At 33.8% G+C, this 21,367-nt stretch overlaps 1 protein-coding gene across 1 annotated transcript; it reads right to left on the bottom strand.

The window, feature by feature from the left end:
- Window positions 1–13,348: 13,348 nt before the first annotated feature.
- Window positions 13,349–14,833, bottom strand: BRG3 (SBP (S-ribonuclease binding protein) family protein). Its single transcript, XM_028070290.2, has 3 exons — window positions 14,621–14,833; window positions 14,202–14,514; window positions 13,349–14,097 (listed from the first exon to the last, which is right to left on the bottom strand). The coding sequence occupies exons 1-3, from the start codon at window positions 14,674–14,676 to the stop codon at window positions 13,498–13,500; spliced, it is 969 nt and encodes a 322-aa protein (XP_027926091.1). The 5' UTR covers window positions 14,677–14,833; the 3' UTR covers window positions 13,349–13,497.
- Between the last annotated feature and the right edge of the window lie 6,534 nt (window positions 14,834–21,367).

Here is a 21,367-nt window from a genome sequence, read left to right as displayed (position 1 = left end):
ATAGGGAAGGGGTTTCACAACAACTTTCTCTTTTTGTCTTTTTTTTATCTTTCTCTTCACTTTTATTCTCTTTTTCTTCCACAACAATCTCTTCATTAACTTCTTCCTCTTGAATCTCTTCTTCATTCTTTCTCTTTTCTTTAGCCTCCACCTTTTCTTTAGAACCTAGTCCGACCTCCTTTCCGCTTCTAGTGAAGATGGCCTTACATTACTCTTTGGGGTTGGCTTCGGTGTTGGCAGAAAAAAAACTTCCTCGTTGATCAGCCAATTGCTTGGCTAATTACCCCACTTGCACCTCCAAGTTTTTTATTGATGCATTAGTGTTCTTTTGATTTTGAATTGACATCTGCAAGAACTGTTGCATCATGTCCTCAAGCTTTGAGGTTCTGCCAGTCAAAGAGGGATGTTGGTAAGTTTGTTGATGTAGGGGCCTATTGGAAGGTCCTGCTTGGCCCATGTTTTGGTGAGGTTTCCATCCTTGATTATAGTTCCCTGGTCGGCCTTGATTGCCCATATAACTAACTTCCTCTTGAGATGTGCTTGGCATAGCACATTGCCCATTGGTATGGTTTCCTCCACATAACTCACAACTTTGCACTTGTTGGAGTTGAGCTACAGAGGCATTTTGAAGCTCTTGAGGAAGTTGTGACAATTTCTTCATCAGGGTTTCCAACTGCTGAGTTATAATCTTGTTTTGAGCCAATAGAGCATCTTGAGATTGAAGCTTTAGAATACCCTTCTTTTGAGAATGGGCTCTCTCAGTATAGGCTTCATTATCATTAGCTGCCATATTCTCTATTAGCTCATACGCTTCTTCTGGCGTCTTCCACTTGATACTCCCACCGATAGAGGCATCTAACATCAGCTTTGATTGGGATTTAAGACCTGCTAAGAAAAGAGTGAGTTGTGTAGGCCCATCAAACCCATGAATGGGAGTCTTTCTGAGCAGTCCCTTGAACCTGTCCCATGCTTGCCCCAAGGACTCATCCACGTCTTGCTGGAAAGTAGAGATTTCTTGTTTGCCTTTGTTGATCTTGGATTGAGGGAAATACTTGCTCAGGAATTTGGCAACCACATCCTCCCAGCTAGTGAGACTGTTTTCAGGGAAGGAATTTAGCCAGACTTTGGCATTTCCCGCTAGAGAGAAAGGTAATAGACTCAGTCGAATGGCTTCATCAGGCACTTGATGGATTTTCACTGTATTGCATATCTCTAAGAAGGTGGCCAAATGCGTATATGGATTCTCATGAGCCAATCCATTAAACTGATTACTTTGCACCAAGTGGATTAGAGCTGGCTTTATCTCCATATTAGTAGCATTCACCATTGGTCGAGCAATACTGTTGAAATTAATGGTCCCTGTGAACGCAGCATAATCTTCCAGAGTGCGTCTTGCACGACCTCTACCATCACCATTATGGTTTTCGGCCATTTCTTCTTCAGGCAAAGAATCAAGATTCTGAGAAGTAGACGGAAGAGTGTTTGAAGTAGAGAAGTGATGGGCGACTTGTTGTGTTTGAGCTCGTTGTCTCCTTGTGACACTATTGTTTCTGCGGGCAGTTTTCTCTATCTCAGGATCGGCAAGGAGTGGTTCTGAAGATGCAGTCCCCCTTGTACGGATCCTACCCTACATAAACTATAAAACAACAACAAAAGCAAGCTCGAACTACAAGTTAGCCCAAAATTAATGTGCGTATATAAGTAAAAATAAACAGTAAATATGAACAAAAGAATTTAGTCTAAATAAATCAAAAATCACACAAAAGTCTAGTATTAGACACGGGTCCCCGGCAACGGCGCCAAAAACTTGTTAAGACTTTGGCAAGTGTACCAAGTCGTGCAAGTAGTAATCGGTAAGACCGGGATATCGTTTCCCAAGAGACTCGTGTATACTAAATAATTGTGTAGTTAGTGACTAATTTAAACTAATGAATAGATTCATAATTTGGGTTTTTGTATGCAAGAAAGTAAATATTTCATAAACAAGTAAAATTGAACTTGGATATTTGAAGACTCTAGAAAATGGTAAAGACTAGAAATGCAATGGATTGATATTGTTGGAGTTAGACTTCACCTACTTCACTCTCATGTATATTAAGCAATAAAACTTTTCTCCATTAATTACTAATGTCAACCCACAAGTTTACTCAAACTCTAATCCCTTAGTTGAATGAGCCTAGGTTTCCTTATTTAGAGTCAATTCCTTGAATCCCTAAATAAACAAACCCGCTTTACAAATTAAGGTTTAAGACAACTAATGGGTCAAGTTCCATTCCTAGATACAAGTTCCATTAGGTATCTTGTTCCAATTCAAGGTTTCAAGAGATATTTTCCAATACCTAATGACCCAAATATCATGCAATGAATGGGTAAAACAAAGCAAGCTTTAAATACATAAACAAAGATACTAGAAATCAATGGAAGAAGCATATATATATTCAAATCATTTGAAAATACATGAAAGTTCAGTGGCTACATCTAACCCCAACAAAAATGGGTTTAGCTCTCCATTGTCATGGAGAGCTCAAGCTTACAAAATGGAAATGGAAGAGGAAGGAGACACAAAGAGGAAGATGGAGTTGTTCCCACAAGCCCTAGCAGACCTCCAAGCGCTCCAAGACGTGTTGTTCGAGCTCTAAAGTCTCCAAGATGTGTTTCCCCTCGTGAAAACAGAAGAAAAAGAGCCAACTTGCCACATCAGCGAAAACTGGCGCCTGGCGGAAGGGTCTCACCGCCAGGCGCAAGCCACCAAACAGGGGGCAAGTCTTCCCGCTACCGCCCGGCGGTGGCCAGGTGCCGCCAGGCGGTGGCCAGTAGTGGCGCCTGGCTGGCGCTTGTCTGGCGCCTGGCGCTGGAGGTCGGTTGCGCCTGGCGCTGTCTCTGTGTCGCCGGGAGCTTCCTGTTGATATTTTTGCTCTTCTCCTTGCTATTCCAGGTCACTCATTTGTCTGGACTTTTGGAGTAAAGCTTCCAATCTACAAAAAGGACACAAAAAATGGGGATTAGTGGTATTTTTGGATCAATGTAACCCACAATGTATTTATTTACAAAAGTAAGGTAAAATTGAGGATTAAGTAGGTTAAAAGCTTTGGAAGAGATGATTTTGCTAATGAAATATAGCTTGGATAATGGTAAAAATTAACATTATCAAGTGTGCCTCGTCTAAACGAGAACTCGTGAGTGTTGGGTATTTTAGCTTGGACATCTCACCCAAGCGCAAAGCCCTGTTTTGGGTGAAAGAGTGTCTCGCTCAGGCGAGAGTCCTTCGCCTAAGCGAAAATTCGAGGAATGATTTGATGTATTGTTTAATTCGCCGTCTAGGCGAGAGATTTGATTTCTGAGAAAAAGTTGGTCTCGCACAGACGAGTAAGGCTTGCCCAAGCGAGAGTTCGAGGTTTGTTTTGTGCGAGGTGCTCGCCCAGGCGAGGTAACCTAGCTTAAGCGAGGTAGGCTTGGGTGGTTAGGCGAAGGCTTCAAGCTTAAGCAAAGGATGGAGCAATTGTGTGTTTCAAGGCAATCGATTATGTTGTATCGGATTGGTTAGTGTTTGAATTATGATGCGTGGTCTATAAGGCTTCTAAGATATCTCAAAGGTGGGCTTGCTAGTGTTCCTTAATTTATGGCTTAGAACGTATCCCTTGAGTTGTGGCTCGGGATAAGGGTTAAGCACATGGCATTCTCTGAGTTGTGGCTCGAAATGACGTCCTTTGAGTTGTGGCTCGGGATAGCGGATGAACACGAGGAACTCTTGAATTGTGGCTCGGGTTGGAGAGTGTTGCCGGTGTGAGTGTGTTGGTTGTGGCCAGTACGGATGGGTCCAAATAGATTGCCCTCCTCAATAATTAGCTGACGAGTTTGGTAGTCTTGGGACGTACGGACTATGTTCGTATTGGGAACTCCACCTCGCGTTACGGTGTGTGATCCGTAGCATGGTTTCCCGCACGTGCTCTATCAGTTGTGGCCGATAGGTTGGGCAGCAAGACACCTTGAGGGATTCACTAGAAGACGTAGAACACGAATAACATGGTTGTGGCCATGTGGAACGAATAAGGGAATTTCTTGAGTGATTTCGACATCATAACATGGTTGTGGCCATGTGGGATGAAAGGATGGAATTCCTTAATGTGAGTTGAAATCACAACATGGTTGTGGTCATGTGGGATGAAAGAATGTATTCTTTTGGTGTGTTTTATATATGCATTTGAATTGTATATACATATATGTTTATTATGTTAGCTCACCCTATCTGCTTGTGTTTGGCGATGATCGTATATGCGGTACACGTGAGTAGATGATGTTGTAGGTGGATCTGGTGAGGCGTAAGCTTGGAGCGTGGGCTAGTTGAGGAAAATATATTATTGTTTTACTATTTCAGGATTTAATGAATTTGTAATCTTTGGTTTACGAACATGTATTTGGATTACAATTCAGTTTATGAATTGAAGTTTGAGATAATTTATATTGTATAAATTTTAAATTTCCCACGTTTTTTGGAAATGATGTTTTATTAAATGAAGTTATTTAAATTTTCTTTATTATATTATTTAAATCCGTAATATCTGGTCGGGATGTTACAAAATGTCATCACATTAACATGCAATCTACACATGAACATGGACTTGTCAACCTCATTAAGAAAGCATGTTTATAATATGTGACCTTGGATGAGGTTTTCACACTATAAAATGAACCATATACCATATTAATGCCACACAAACCAAAACAATTTATCCTTAAAGAACCCAATCAAACCTCATTCTCTCTAAGGCATCAATATTATTCTTTATTTGCAAATAGAACACTTCGAAATCACTGGGACTAAAAATTATTTCAATTTTTATCATGCCACTCTATTTGCAAATGTCAAAAATACACAATATGAAGAAAGTGTCATGTTCCAATGTACATCTTCTAGACTATTTTGGATACCATACAATTAAACCTTCGATCTTCTAAAAGACAAAGTGTGCACAACTTTTGACATTCTAAACAACATAATATTCAAGAATTTGCAGTTTCGACAACCTAAACTCAATGAGATGGTTAATTACGTATGATGTTGCTAAGATATCAATAGATGTCCATGTGTATCAAATGATACACTAGTGCAAATTATGGATATAATAACGAGATATAACGTTAGTTGTTAAGAAAACGATGTGATAAAAATGTGTTGATAATTTTGTAAGTATTGAAAACAATATTACATCAATTGTTTGACTTAACTAATGTAATATTCATCTCATTAAAAAAATGAAAGATACTACATTGGTTGTGGGGGGAACCTATGTAGTATCTTATTTGAATTTTATTAAAAAAAACATGATAGATCGATGTAGTATGCTTTTTTATTCAAAGTCCAAGCATAGTTCTCTTCTTCTCTTTTGCTCATATTATTTCTTTCTCTCATTCGTGCCTTGTTGTTAATCACCTTTTGAGCCATTTCGTGCCTAGTTTTACCTTCATTGTTGTGTGCCTCCATTATGTTTAACTTCCATTTTCCTCTCTCCATTAGAAACACCGCACAACAGTGAGTTTTGGGCCTCTATTCTCTCCTTATACGAGCTTATCTCTTGTCGCTATTGCATGTAAGAAGCATATGTTGTATAAGCTGACGAAGAACATGAACAAAAATGACTTCCTAAGGCGTGTAGACTCATTACCCTTAAGAACTTATCCGTGGTGTATTGTGCACTCTCCCCATAATACAACAAGAACTTCTTGGATTTTCCAAGGATCTCAAAACTACCAAAGTTATCTCTTAGAAAAGTAAATAACATATGCTTTAAAGGAAAAGAAAAATGAGAGAAGATAAGAAAATGATAGAGATGAGAAAGGGTATGTTTTCAGAAGAGTATTGAAGCATTTATTTATAGGTGAAGGATGGGTATAGATGGGTGAAATATCCCATAGCTCATGGAAAAAATCAACAACAAACCCATTCAACATTCACAATAACAATGGCATGCAGAAAAGGAGATATGCAACGTTCAAAGGAACAACTATGGAGGGAGATAAGCAGAGGAAATATTGTATAACTTTTTGTGAGTGTGGCAATGAGAATTGTGGGTTGCAAATTTGCAACTAAATGCCTAATATCTTTTCTAATATTCTCTATATTGTGCTTATTATATAACAGCATCCTCCATGCACCACCGTTGAGAAGTTTGCATCTTATTGTCACTGGTTCAGTTTGGTCCTCCTTCCTTGTGATTGTTTCACTACCGTAGCCTATCCATAATGTGTCACAATAATGTGTCGCTACTATGTTGCGAAAGAGATTTCACAACACCCTAGCCTCCACCGCTACTACCTCACATTCAACCTTATCCCCCGCCTCTTGGTCTTGCTTTGTGGTCTCTCTAACTACATTGGTGGTCTCTTAGCTACGACCCCCTCTAACGATTTGTTTTTGTTTATAATTTTTATTAAATTATAAATTTTGAATTGTTTAGAATAAAATTGAAAGTTTTATTTTAATTTTGGTTTTGGACTATACATTTTGTTGTGCTTTGATATTATTGGTTGATATATGTTATATAACTTATAAGTCTCATTTTCCTTTTAATACATTTATTGAATTGTATGTTAAGTTTACAAGATCTACAAAATAAATTATGAATCTTTTAAATCCATCTATTGTAACTTCTTCCACAAACCTCAACCTCATTGATTCTATGCAAGCAAAAGTTTAACTTAGAGGATTTATTGAAAGAGTCACCATAATAGAAAGTCCAAATGGTTACGATCTTACTTATAGATGTAACAAACCAAAAACAATAACAATCTAACATAACTGGTATTTTCATCTGCTGTTACAAAACATAACTGAAGTACTACAATTCATATACCCCAAACAAATCACCAAAATCAACTATCGTTGTTTGCTTATAGTAGTTAATAAAAAAATTGTACACTCTTTGATAAAAATCAAATTTATGATGTTACACAAATGATCAAACATTGAAACAAAGACTGAATTTCTACATTCAAACAACAAAATCACAAATCATGGATTAACGTTGAACTCTTTATCCAAATCAAAGATTTATGCATAACAACCCATGATGAATTGGTTTGTAACTTCAAAGATATTATCTATATCGACCACCGTATAATAATAATTCTACATTTCACTAAGTATTTGTTCATTCAACTTCGTTTATTTGAATATTCAACCAATTACGCGTATTTTGTTTACAACTATATATGTCAAATTCCTAATTCCTCTCTATCTAAATATTCAAATATTCAAATACTATCATCTATTTCTAATTGCTTCTTTCCAAATTTATTACATTAAATTGTTAATGTACATAAACTAAATCCTAAGATAATAATTTTTTTAAAACCTATTTTTAATATGCCTATCGTACAAATGTCAAATTTATTTCTATAATTTTTTTATTTCCTTTTCGTCATTATTTCAAAAATTAATTTCCTAAAATAGATAAATATTTTATTTATCCTATTCATTACACACAACTCACTAATTTCACTAATTTCATTACATTCATATTTTATAATTCTTTCTTTTTCCTTCTTCATAAAATTTTCTTATTTACACATTTTGTTATTGATATTTTCTTAAAGCATGTCTACTTTCAAATAACTATTTCAAAAAAAATATATTCTAAATTAATATGTTATGTAAGACCCTATAAAATGGCGTTTTAAAAGTGATAGTGGTTTAAAAATAGTGAGACTCGATTATTTTAATATTAAAAGGTTTTAGTATAAATATAATTGTTATAAACGAGTTTCATTATTTTAAAACACACCATCTCTCTAGAAACCACTTTTCTAGAGTTCTCTGAGTTCTCTCTAGAGGTTTTGTCTCTCTGGTCGTCTGATTGAAGAACCGAGACCGTAGGATTGATTCTCTCGGCGAGCTCTTTAAATTGGACTGATCAGTTTCTTTGTTCGCGTAAGTTGAGTTTCCACTTTCTTTTTAGTCTTTTTTTGTTTTTTGTTGCATGCAAGCCCTCTTTCGCTTGCATGCGACGTTTTAATCATCAGTATGAGTCTTTGCTGATCAGTGATCATAACGGTATGTCCTGATCGTTCTTGTGATGTTTCTATGTGTAGATAGAGCATCCTGTGGAGTTAGAGGTGTTGACGTTTTTAAGGTGTTGACGTTTATAAAGCTGTCTAAAAAAGATAACAGATAAGGGAAGCTAACTGTTTTACTTGAATTTCGTATAGAAATCATTCTGATGACTTTGAATTGCATGATTGATTGTTGTATGAGTGCTTGAACTGTGTAATTGAGTGTATGCTTGGATTGTGCTAGATTTCTTTACTGTTGCATGTGAGAACAGATTGGGAATCTGGTATTTTCGCCTAAACGAGCAGCTCTCGCCTAAGCGAAAACACCAGAAACTCATCCCCTGTTTCTGTGCGAGATCTCGCCTAGGCGAGCCAGTCTCGCTTAAGCGAGAGTCACTCTCGTTTAAGCGAGATAACTTAGCCTGAGCGAGAATTCGCCCAGAGTTTGGGTTGTTCTCTGTTTCGAGTCTCGCTCAGGCGAGAATGACTCGCCTAAGCGAGAGAGCCCTTTCTCCTGGGCGGGACCTTCCAGCTTGGGCGAGAACCTCTACAACTGAGTGTTATTTCTCTATTTCTAATGGATGAAGTTATGTTTAAATGTTAATGTGAACTTAGTTACGATATGCATGAATTGTTATGACTGGTAATATGTGTGGTGAAATTGCATGAAGTTGGAATATGAGAAGAAGTGGTTGAACTAGGATTTCAAGGGAAATTCTAAGAGGAATGTTTTAGTGTATGTAAGGACATAAGGACTCAATTTTGGTTGGTATCCTGACGCTCCTATAACCATTAAGGCTCATGTAGAGCATAATGGATTATGTCGGGAGGAGTAGCAGGAGGTCCTAGTTTGTGGACCCGATTCAGTCACAGACGCGAAGGGGACTTACCTTGGGAGTGGTTGGGAGATAACCCCTTGTGTCCAAACTTTGCAGAGTTTGGGAACCGTCACAGGTGCAAGCCACCAAGAGATCCGATGTCGCTTACATAATCCGGATATTGAGTTTAGAGTCATGTATATGTGTTGTGGTGGTCTATATGATTCTGGTGATAAAGAGAAAGATTGCATGGTTTCTGTTTATAATTGAACTGCATGATTCCTTAATCAGACTAGCTTACCCTTGCTTTTTGTGTTCCTGTCTTGTGTTGTATGCTTCCTTTTGCGATGATCACCTATTTGGTGGGAGTAGATGTGGTTGCAGTGTCAAAGGCACTTCTGGAGGATGAAGAGCCATCGTTTTAGGGTTGAGGAGGAGGTTTCCAGTGGGAGCTTTAGCAGTGGTCAGTTTAAATATAGAGTTTATTAGTTTAGTTTAAGTGTATAAGTGATATATTTTTATAGTCATACCTTTTGTAAGACTGTATTAATATATTGTGTACACTAAATTATCTGTTTTTGAAACTATAATAAAACTCTCTATTTTTATTAGCTTTAAGCTGCTGAAATTGGGATATTACATGTTACATACACTTATTTTGTTTAAATAAATGCATTTTTAATAATTCATAAATCTAATTATATCTCACACTTTTCATAATTATTCACTTTTTTCTTTTCATAAAAATGTTCTTGTTACATATTTTTATAATTTAAACTTCCGTATAATGTATCTGTTTACAATTTCTTTCTCAAATTAATTAATTTCAAACCGTTAATATTTTATCTATTTTTCCTCCCTCCATTATTTTTAAAATGAAAAAACCAAAAAAAAAAATACAAAATTCAACTTGAAATTTGGTTTCTCAAGAATGAAATAAAACTGATTTTTTGTGTCAATTACACTCAATCAATGTTTGGTAAAACAAAACATGTAATACATGTAAATACTTGAGAGAATATTTTGATAGGTGAATTAATTTGTTTAAGTGTGCTATTTTGGTAAAATAAAACAATAAGAATAGTATTAAATGAGAAAATGGAATACTTATAATACATTAGAAAATTAAAAAATTACTTAATGCTTATTTTATTTAATTATGCAAAATATACTGAGTGTATGGTTGAACTTAGAAATTAGTTATGTAGAAAGTTGGATGTGATTAGGGATGTCAACGGGACGGGTAGGGTACGGGTAGTAGCTCCCCCGTACCTTACCTGCTGGATAAATATTTGTCCCGTACCCGTACCCATATCCGTCGAGTATCCGTTAAGTGGGTATCCGTCTATTTTTTTCATATCTGCGGGTATCCACAGGTACAGACGTGTATTTACAAAAATATTTTAAAAAATAAATATTTAACCATAACTAGTGCTTACATAAACAAATTCAGTTTCTCCGATTGATACCTGAAAAACAAACAAATAAAAAATCACTAACAATTTATATTGTAATTTATTTTTGAATGAAATATTAAAGAAATTACTAACTTCTTCAATGGCCACCACCTCTTGCAACATTGTATAAAGTTTCATGTGTCCAATTTTAATCTAGAAGAGCCTAAAAACATAAGAAGTTCATTAAAAATTTCTAACAATCACTTAATTAAAATATCTAAGTAAAAGTGTTAATTTCATTACCTTCCACGTTGGTCCATAACCAGTCTTTGAGACACATCAATGCCTCCACTGTATTTGGAAATAATCTACTCCGATGTGGGATAAGAATCTGAGCATCATTACTGAATGAAGGCTCATAATGTTTTTTACTAATAAATATATATATATATATATATATATATATATATATATATATATATATATATATATATATATATATATATGGGGGTATTTTTTGAATTAAAGTTTAGCGGATACGGGTATCCATGGGTACGGATAGTATGATACCCATACCTGCTCCGCTAACATGCGGGTATCAAAAATACCTGTATCCGTGAATAGCAAATATCCATTTTTAATATCTGTTTCCTACCCATTGCGAATTTTATCTGCAGATATCCACGAGTACAGATTTTTTTGACATCCCTATATGTGACTTGTTGATAAGAAAAATATAAATAACATTGACAGGTAAATAAAATTGTGTATTGGTTTATAATAGTTAAAATGAAAAAGTCCAAACCTCAACGCAGGTAAACTTTCCTTTCGAAATAATTAAAAAAATATTAAATTAATTATAAATAATGTTAACTAACTTTACTTTGATAAATATATGATCCTAGTAGCATTTATAATTAAATACTTAATTCTCATTCCCTCTTTCTTATTTTTCTTTATTGTGTTCTAACAAAAAAATTAGATTGTATTAATTAATAGAATTAAATGATATTAACTAAATCTAAATCTTGTGATTAGCGTATAATGCATTGATTTTATTAATACTTCGAGTAATATTTCTTGAAATCTCGAAAATAACTGAGGATGAAATTTAATTCACACTAATTGAGAAATTCAATTAATAAGATTTTTATTTTATTTTATTTTTCTCTCTTCCTTACTTTCTAAAAAAAGAGGAACATAAATAAATGTGGGAGGGAGTGATAGATTATTTGAAGAAAAGAAAAGAAAAATATAAAAACTGGGATTTACTCATAAAAGGCAGACGTTACATTTACGTACACAGATACACGTGGGCACCTCTTATGGCGATCATTGACTTGAACTTGACACAGAAGAGAACAAACAAAATTGAAACTAATCAAGCATTCACGAGTCACGTGGCGTTCACATGTGGCTGAGCCACGTTTCCCTCTCTGTTACCATTATTGTTTTTCGGTGCTTTCGAGGGGAATTAAGAAAAAAAAATACCTAAAATAGTAGCAATCCATTCGAAAAGGGTATTCATGATTGAAGAACAGAAACAGAAACAGAGCATGGGATGGCACACACACAATGCTTCAGTTCAACAAAACAAAACCACCGATATTAATAACATCCAAGAGGAGTTTCCATTTTTAACCGCCTTCTCTTCCCTCCCCCAAATCTCAACTGCAACGGATCTTCTTTCGTGCACCAGCCATCATTAGTCAAAGGACGGCCCTACTCACATCGCTAACAGTAAAAATAATAAATTAAAATGTAACGAGGAGGAAATAAGAAATATATATGAAACTTGAGGAAAGAAGAGAAAATGTGGATCCTCTTGTATTGTCGAAATCGTGCCCCTGATCTCTATTTTTTAGTATTTGTTGTTGGTGAAAGAAGGCGTAAGAAAATCTTTTGTTCCATAATATTGGAATGAGATTGACATAAAGGGGAATATAATTGGGGTAGGTACTGTACTGGCAGCTCTAGTCCCTATTTAACAGTGACCAGAGAGATTGAATTCAAGAAAGCAGCACCTTTCCTACCCTTTCATTTTCACTCTCCCAAAATCATCTATTATCTTTACCTGCACTGCACCGCCTCCCAGACTAACACCATCCCTTTTTCTATTCTATTACCCCTATAAATAAAACCAACAAAACAAAACAAAACAAAACGCCCTCGTCCTTTCCACGCCCATCAATGATGTCACCTTCCCAACACCTTTCTCTCTCTCCACTCCCTTCACGCTTCCCGTTTTCAATTTTCATTTAAAAAACAAAACTTTATTTATTTAAAGTATTAAAACATTAAAATAGTTGAATATTACTTTTCTTTGGCGGGGGTTGGGAACCACCGGTTACCGTGTCAGGTTGTTCCTGTGCATTGGCCTTTGGTCCAAAGCCTGAGCTCTAAGAAAATGGCCGTTGCAGGCACTCTTCAAATAACAGCTACATTTACGAGCGTCCTACGTGTCAGCTTTTGCCGCACTAATGTCACTTTCTGTCCCCACCTCGTTGACTTCACGCGCTGCTTTCCCACGCGCGTTCACTTTCTCCATCCTGGCCCCACTCTCATATTTTATCTCTCATATCGCTCATTCTTCTCCTTTAATTTCATTTTAACAAAATTTAAATATATTTTAAGTTTTTCGAGTCGGTAAAATTTAAAATTAGTTTTTTTTAAACTTTTGGTCTATTTATTCTTTATCTTTAAAATATTATTATAAAAATATTTAAAATATCAAATAAATTTAATAAAATTAAATATAAAAGGTTAAATCCACAAATTTTTTTTAAATTTTCCAAAAAAAGCATATTTAATTCTAACAAAATTGTAGTGTACATGTTTCACCTCCGCACCTTCTGAACAGACACAGAAATTAGAGCTTTTAATAAGTTACACAGCACTCACATTAATAAATCTCTTGTAATTTTATTTAATTTACTCTAAATGCACAAGTCTTGTGGAACCAAATTAGCATATCAATTGCTGTAAATGCTAATTTCAATTATAAAGAACCAAATATAATTTTTGTAAGAGATGCAATTCGACACTCAATGAAGTGAAATTCAAATCAAAATAAATAGCAGACAATGAAAGAATAAAAATATTTGGATTGAAATGAACTCTTTTTTCTTTTTTACTATTTTCTAATATATGAAAGATTGATATATATATTCTTTTGAGGTTGAGAAGAAGAGGTTTGATGGTCCTAGTCTAGTCCTATTTTTTCTTTTCCAAATCTAGGACATGTTAACATGGACACTAGCAGTCTTGAAAGATTTACATATAGGACAAATGTGGAGGGTAGACCCACATACAGTACACAAACACATGTGCCGGCACGGCAAAATCAGCACGCACGACTCTTCCTTCCCACAGTGCCTGCAAAACCTCCCATTACTCTCACCAATCATCATTTTCCCGAAACCACCGTCCTTCTTATCCTTCACACCTGCGCACCCTGATATTATCGTGCGCCATCCAACCTCTTTCTTTCTTTCACCGTCCTCGCCAGTGCTTCCACAGCAAGACTGAGCATCGTCCATCAACGCCGCGGCAGCGCCGTCGTCCACCATTTCGCGTTGCGCCAACACCTGCTCCAGATTACACCGTAAAGCATTCGCCGTGGCTTCGTTCGTTTGAGCCAAGTCCCGCCAAATCTGATTCTCCATACACAGAGACTTCACTTTCTCTTCCAACGCCCAATTAAGCTTTCCGATTTTCTCTATCTCCTCTTCTTTCGCCTTCAGCTTCTTTATCACGCCTGCCTCAATCGCCTCGATTATCCTTCTCGCTTGTCTCTTCCGCTTCTGATCAATCTCTATTCTCACCTTCTCCATCTGAAGAAACACATCATACATCGCAGATCAGTATTTCAAATTCAAGCAAGTACAAGTTAATCAGAAACAGATACATGAAATTATGACGAAGAAATGAAACATACTCGTTGCATTATTAAATGCTCGATGTCAAGCTGCTGCTGTTGGATCTGAAGAGAAACGTCTTGGCCGAGAAACGAGAACGAGTCGTTGTAGCTGTAATTCTCCCTGGAGCGCTTTCTCGACAAGGGAGGAACAACAACGCTGTTGTTGTTGGTTAAACCACTTTCAGATTTGACGGCGTTTCCGATCAAATTGTACACCGATGAAGGAAGCACGGCTTCCGTGACGGCACCGGATAACGGAAAATACGAAGAATAACCAATCTGTTGAGCGTTATACATGTTGACATTCGCATCCACAGAATTCATCACTTCGCTGCACAACCACGTAAAACATGTTGTAAAAAAACACTTCAAATGAACGAATAAAACAAATTAAAAGAAAAAGTGCGAAAAGAAGAAGAAGGCAAATGGATACATACCGGTTGGTTACGAGTTTGGAGGGGAAGAGATTGAGATGGCGCGCCTCAACGGCCATGAAAATTGTGTATTGAATCGTTTTTCTCTGAAGTGTGCAAAGATGGTGTGATTCTTCTTATTGGAAGAAGAGGGAGAGGAAGAAGGAAGAAAAATAGAACTAGTGCGGAAGAAAGAGAGAATGACATGCAAATAGATGTGGCAAGGCTGGATGGTGGGGTTTATTCGGGGTTTCCTCGGTCCACGTTATTAATCACTATATTTATTATTATTATTGTTATTTATTAAATGTGACCAAACGTTAGACCAATAAATTATAGGTTTAAAAAATAAAAGGATAAAAGAGTAAAGATAGTGTTTGTTTGTTCAATGCTCCAGTGAGAGAGATCTTTTTGTCTATATAATATAATCCGGAGCAGCGCGACCAGATGGGCAGATAGAGATATTTGATGTGGCAGGCTGAAAGGGTCATTTTGTAATTTTAATTTTACCCGGTACTTAAATAAAATGGTGGTAAAAAATGAAAAGATGAGAAAAGCAATGTGTCAGGTAAGAGCTGCCGACTAGACGGTGCCATGTAGGCAGTGTTGATTTTTAGCTTTAACTGTTTTTTAATGGTTTTTGGGATGTGTTGGTGGAAGGAAGACCAAGGTGATGGTGGTGGGGTCGGGAGGACACGTGTGTGGCAGGGTTGTGGGGGAACAACGGAAGCGGGCACGTGCGAGGTGCCAGCGTGGAAGAGGGCATGGGACCCGGGGTAGAGTGCATAGGGGTACGGTTACCCGGTGGAAGGGGAAGGGCCTTTTGGCAGTTTCCTTTGCTTTTTCTCAGGAAAATGGTTCTTGTTTGTTTCATTGGTTCAGTCATGGTGGTGGCATCGGAGACGTTGCTTCTGTTGTTGTGTTGTGTTGCGTTATGTTATGTGTGCCCTTCCACCGTTCTCCGCCACGTGTCCCTTCTTTCTGGGTGCATTATGGTCCACACTCCTGGCGTCATCCGCAAGATCACAGCCCTTGAAACTTTCAACCCTATTCAGTCCGTTACGCTTCCAGCATTAATGTCTTTTATATTCCTAATAATCAACTTTTCCAAAAATTACTTTTACGGTTATTAAATGAATTAGGTTGGTTATCCATTGCAAAAGCAATCTAGAATATATTTCTTAAACACTTAGTTTTACCTAATTATCAATGTTTAAACGTAATTATTTACGAGTTAAGTAGAACAGGTTAAATAGAGTGCAAGATAAAATCGTACTTGATTTTTTCATATTGAAAATAGTGTATGGGTGTTATCACATAGTTTGTTCAAATAAACTTATTAGAAAAATTCGGAGTTTAAATAATTGATAACTTGAAAAACAAGTATAAAATATTTTGAATTCTAAATGAAATAAATATTTCCCTTTCCAATGATATTTAGTATTTTTATTTCCTTAATGCATGTGTTTATTGTCGCTAAATAGTTTTGATATATTAGTTTTTCCATTGCAACAGTCCAAACCCTAATCAGACTTAAAATTTGTGTCTTCGTCAATTGAATTATTCCAGAGTCTGGATTATTTCAAATAGAAAACAAAAATAAACATTTAATCTATTTCGCGTATATTTCTTTAATATTTTTTATTTATGGCCTATCTTTCTCTCCTTTGAAAGGAATTTTTTTCTCTCTCTTATTAAACATTTTTTTCTTATCTTTGATACTTTAGGTATGTATAAAAAAAAAGTTATTAGGAGGATCAAATGAACTTCATTAACTTTTTAAGGTAATATTTATATTTAGTTTTGCTTCTTCTTCTTTTTTTCTGATTCTCTCCGTTTATTTTTAGTGAATTTTAATTTTTCCAACATTAAGAAGTACAATAACTTAATTTTTAATAGAATAATATATATATATATATAAGATTTTTTTTTATATTTTACTTCCTTCCCTTTACAACACGATAAATAAATAATTAAAAATTAAGTAAAAAAATCAGGATATAAATAACAAAAAAGTAATTAATATTATAATAAACATTGATAAAATTCTTTCAAAATTTTAAGAGTTAAAAAGAAACTGCAAGAGTCATTTGTTATTCTAATACTAGTTCTAAATCATTTCTGCATAAAATAACGTCACAATAACTACGATGGTTATAAAAGTAGTTTTTCTAGCTTGTTAACCTAATTTTTATCTGTATAGCTTTATTATTAATTAGTTTATCTTCATTTATAACTCTAATATTTGTTTTTATCATTATTTTTCTATTTTCATTTACTACTCCAACACTGATCAGGAGCTACGCATAAATAATAAATAAATAAATAATTAATTAATTAATGTATAATTATATACATGGTGGTGATGCTTCTGATAACAAAATTTTAAGAGAAAACAAAATTTTTCTTCTCAAATAAACAATTAAGAAGATATTGAAGAAATACTAATGAAACTTTTGTTCGAAATTGGAACAAGAACTTTTACCTTCCTAACCTTGAATCTGGACTGCCTAAAAATTCCAACCAAACAAATTATAAACATTTTGACATTTTTGTTTTGCTATATTCTATATCTTTAATTTTGTTGGTTCAAATTTGTGATACGTCTGCGTTATAAATGCGACAAAATTTCAAAGTTTATTTTTCTATGAAAAGAAAATAAACAATGCATTGAACATGGACGAGATATTTTGATGGACGTCGAAAATGGGACAAAATTCTAAAATCAAAAGTGATAATACATGTTTTGGGTGTATGAAAAGGGGAAAAGAGGGCATGCATTAACTACTAATAATTAATGTTGAACTTTTGTGAGGATATGAAATTTGTCCTGTGGTCGACTTTATCTTTTTACTTTTTTGAATGCGTTGGTTTTCTTCCATTGAAATTTCCTTCAAACTCTAGCTTCTAGTAAGATCTAATGAATTCGAGATTACCTTGTTTTGATTTATAATGCATTTTCTTAATCTAGCACTTTGTCCACATGCACCTATTCATGGCAAGAATTTCGAAGTTGTGGATAGACATGGATGTGATGAGTCCATTATTGTTTAGCTAGCTTCCATACGTGGTTGCGTGTACTACGTTGTCACTTTTCCATGAAAGTTTCCTAACATCATATGCGGTCACCTTCACCATATGTCTCTTTAACTCATTAATATTCGCTAAAATATGTATTCCCTTCTTAATTTTTCATTCAAAATTAAACATTTATGATAATGTTTCGATGTTTCAAGGTCATAGAGAAAAAAACTTGAAAGTAAGTTGAACTAACTAGAATATTGACATATACATGCGATGGTTGCATTCACAGTTTGAACAAACTTCGTTGCTAAGGAAAAGAAGAACACGTACAACTTTTCTGTTCAAGAATGAAACAAATGAAACAGAGATCATATACACTTTCAATAGTGTTGAATGAAAATATTATATAAAGAATTCGTGTCTGTTTTATTAAAGGTATGCAACATGTTTAGGAAGCGATTTATCTCATTAATATTTGAGTTAGGTGCCTTTTTTTTCTTTTTATAGTTTGTGTGTATATAAGATAAGCTTGTCTAAGTTCATCAAAGTTCATGTATTACCTTCTATAAAAAAGCACAACACTAGTGACGGATCCAAGAATATGAGACTTGTTAATGCTTCAATGAAAATTTGGATTTTCTTAGTCAATTAATTTAAGGGTCTTGTTAATTAGTGTCCTAAAGACATTAATCGAGTAATATTAAATAAAATTTGATTTAACAATCATTAATAAATTTTATTTTATTTAAAGAATAAAAATGTCGATAAATATTATATGTGTATTTAATATTTTATGTAATGTTTAGAGATAAAAGTTAAAAATTAATTAAATAATAAAATAAATATATTTTAATGTTGATAAAAATTAAATAAAATTAAATATAAGAAAATTAAAATTAACAGAAAAATCAACAAAAAAAATAGTATTAAAAATCTAAAAAATTTACAAAAAAAAAAATATCATAAGAAAGTTTAAATTAACAGAAAAATCAATAAAAAATAGTTTTAAATATCTAAAATACAGAAAAAACAATTAAAGTGTCAGTCGGAGATTTTATTGATTTTTTATTTGCTTTTTATTAGAGACCTTAAAAATTTCAAAGTCCAACTAGAAAGTTACTGTCTAAAAATTTAAAAAAATATTTTTGTCTTTATAAAATTTGTTATGTGTATTTATACTTTTTTAATTACTGTACTTAATTATTTCAGCTTTTAATATAAAAATGATGGTACCAATACATATTAATTATTCCTTAACCAGTACCCTTAAGACACTAGTTAGCATTTTATTTAAAATTAATATTGTTTTTAATTATTTAATGCTAAATACATTTTATATTTTGAATATATATATATATATATATATATATATATATATAACAAAAATATTCAGCGTATCCCTTCAAAGGAAATCAATTTATCTTAAATAAATCGATTATTTCGCTCCATCTAGATCAATATGATATTTTCTTTTGGTATAGTCTCAATATGATATTTAAATACACTTTATGGTCACTTTAAGGCAGATATCGCTTTTAAACATGTGATTTTTTATTTATTTATGTGCTCTTAATATTAAATAATAATAAAGTATTGAATAAAAAAAATACATTTATGTCTTAGAAAAGTAAATAATTCTTAATAAATAGAAAGATTAGTAAGAAGTTATTGTGCAATAATTTTCTTTCTACAATTATGCACTTGATGCTACTTCATAAATACACAAAAAAAAAAATTACTAAAATTTATAAAAAAATGTTATAGTATTTTTATGGTGTCTTGTTTGAAAAGGTTTCGTATGGTAATAAGTAAACAACATTTCACTATTTTCGAAACTTATTATACAAATTAATAGAAAATGAAAATGAATATAAACTTTTCTTTCTCATCAGTTGGTCAATATCATCAAAGAGACACGGAGATGTAGTTTGTCTAAAATAATTTATCTTCATATGCTCTTATTATGATTATGATTATTATTTTCTATCATGAGTGGCATAATGGGTGAAGGAGGAGCTGCAATTGTATTCAATTTACTATACAATGATCTCAAACACAATAAAAGCGTACGATGTTGTTGTAGATTTTATTTTTTGTGGCATGTTCTTTACATTAGGCATTTTAAAATTCTTTACATATCCAAACCTTGGACATGCTAGCTTGCTTTAAGGAGACAAAAGAAAAATTAACAAATAAATGAATCACTTCTTCAAGAAGCATCCCCAGAATTATATTCCCAGATCAATAGAAAAAATTACAAAGGCAAATGAAATTAATGGCAGTGCCAACTAAAGATTCCCCAAGGTGATTTAGTTTTACACGCAAATTTTAGTATGATTTGCATTAATTAAATTGGTAATCAAGTTTAGGATAAAATGTGTTTTAACATCATTTCCACTTTTCTAGTTTAGATAGTTTTTGAAATTTTGAAGAGACTGCTATCATTAATTAAAAGTGACAAAACATGCATCTAATCATTATTAAGTCCCGCATACCGCACAACCTTTAAATAAAACCTAATTTTACATTACGAAATATGCATCATGTCATTATTAAATATAATTAAAGTGGATTTAATTATTTGAAAATTTATCAGAATATTTAAACCTTATAGCCTTATTTTAAAGTGAAAGTAAGCTGCAAAAGGCAGGCATGCCGTACAGACAGAGAAACAATGCGTTGTTCATATATGGCAAATTGGCCCTTCTTTTTTTTATAGTTCTCGATATTCCCTATTGCTCGACGCTGGATTAGAAAATGTGCACAAAAAACATATAGGGACGTGAATTTGGTTATATAATTACGAATAATGGAAATGAATGGGACGTGATGACAAAGTAACATGAATTATTACATCAAGATTTTGGTAGGAAAAAGAAATTATAATTGCATATGGAGGCCCATCTTTTTCCATGTCTAAAATTTAGAGCCGTGGGTCGGAACCCGCAAATTAATTCAGCCCACTATATTACATGTTGGGGTTGGGTACAAATTTCAATCCGAATTGATTTTATCTGGTTCACTTAAAATTCAGTTTACCTGAGTTGAATCCGTAATAAGCTGGATTGGCTCATCAACTCGCAAATAAAGATTATAAAGTGTTTTTTGTTAAGTTAAACTTTGTATTTGGGTCAGGTTAGGTTATTCTTTTTAGTCAACACATAAATAATTTGTATTTTTATGATTTTGGTTTGTATTAAAGTTTATTTAGATTTTAATTAGAATTATAATTTAGTTTTTAGTGAACAAAATTAAAAAAATTGTATTTTTTTTTAAATTAAGTGAGTCCGTAAGCTAAACTGTTTAACCCACCAAATCGTGGTGGGTCGTGTCGGGTTCAAATTTTGTTGGCTCGTTAATAAGTGAGTCAGATTGAATTGACTCATTAAATGATCAACTTGTGGTGGGTCGGACCGGGTCATCCGTTTTGACAACTATACTCAAAATGATAAAAAGTATAACTTTTTTTTTTCTTCTAATTAATTTCTTTTTATCCTTGGAGTGTGTATGGTTATGGTATGGCCCTAGGGCATTAATAAGACGGAAAGTGAGAGAACATTGAATTTAACCCAATTAATTAACCAAAGAAGTTGAGGTTTAAACAAATGGCAACCTTATCAAGTTTCTTGAAAAAGTGAGATGAATTAGACAGAAAAAGAATCCCTTGCAAGATGAGTAGATGAGAAGTAGCTGCTAGATTGATTCCACCTTGTCAACTCTCTTCACAAAATTTCTCTTTCATTGTAG

Source organism: Vigna unguiculata, chromosome 5 (assembly GCF_037176805.1).
Source record: "Vigna unguiculata cultivar grain cowpea cultivar isolate G323 ecotype 2 chromosome 5, ASM3717680v1, whole genome shotgun sequence".
NCBI lineage: Eukaryota > Viridiplantae > Streptophyta > Magnoliopsida > Fabales > Fabaceae > Vigna > Vigna unguiculata.
Note: the sequence above shows the minus strand (reverse complement) of the source record. Positions and strands in the feature narration are given on the sequence as shown.

Coding starts and splice junctions, on each gene's coding strand:
- BRG3 (XM_028070290.2), bottom strand. CDS start 14,676: ATGGCCGTTGAGGCGCGCCATCTCAATCTCTTCCCCTCCAAACTCGTA. Junction 14,515..14,620: donor TCCAAACTCGTAACCAACCG/GTATGTATCCAT, acceptor GTGGTTGTGCAG/CGAAGTGATGAATTCTGTGG. Junction 14,098..14,201: donor AGCATTTAATAATGCAACGA/GTATGTTTCATT, acceptor GTGTTTCTTCAG/ATGGAGAAGGTGAGAATAGA.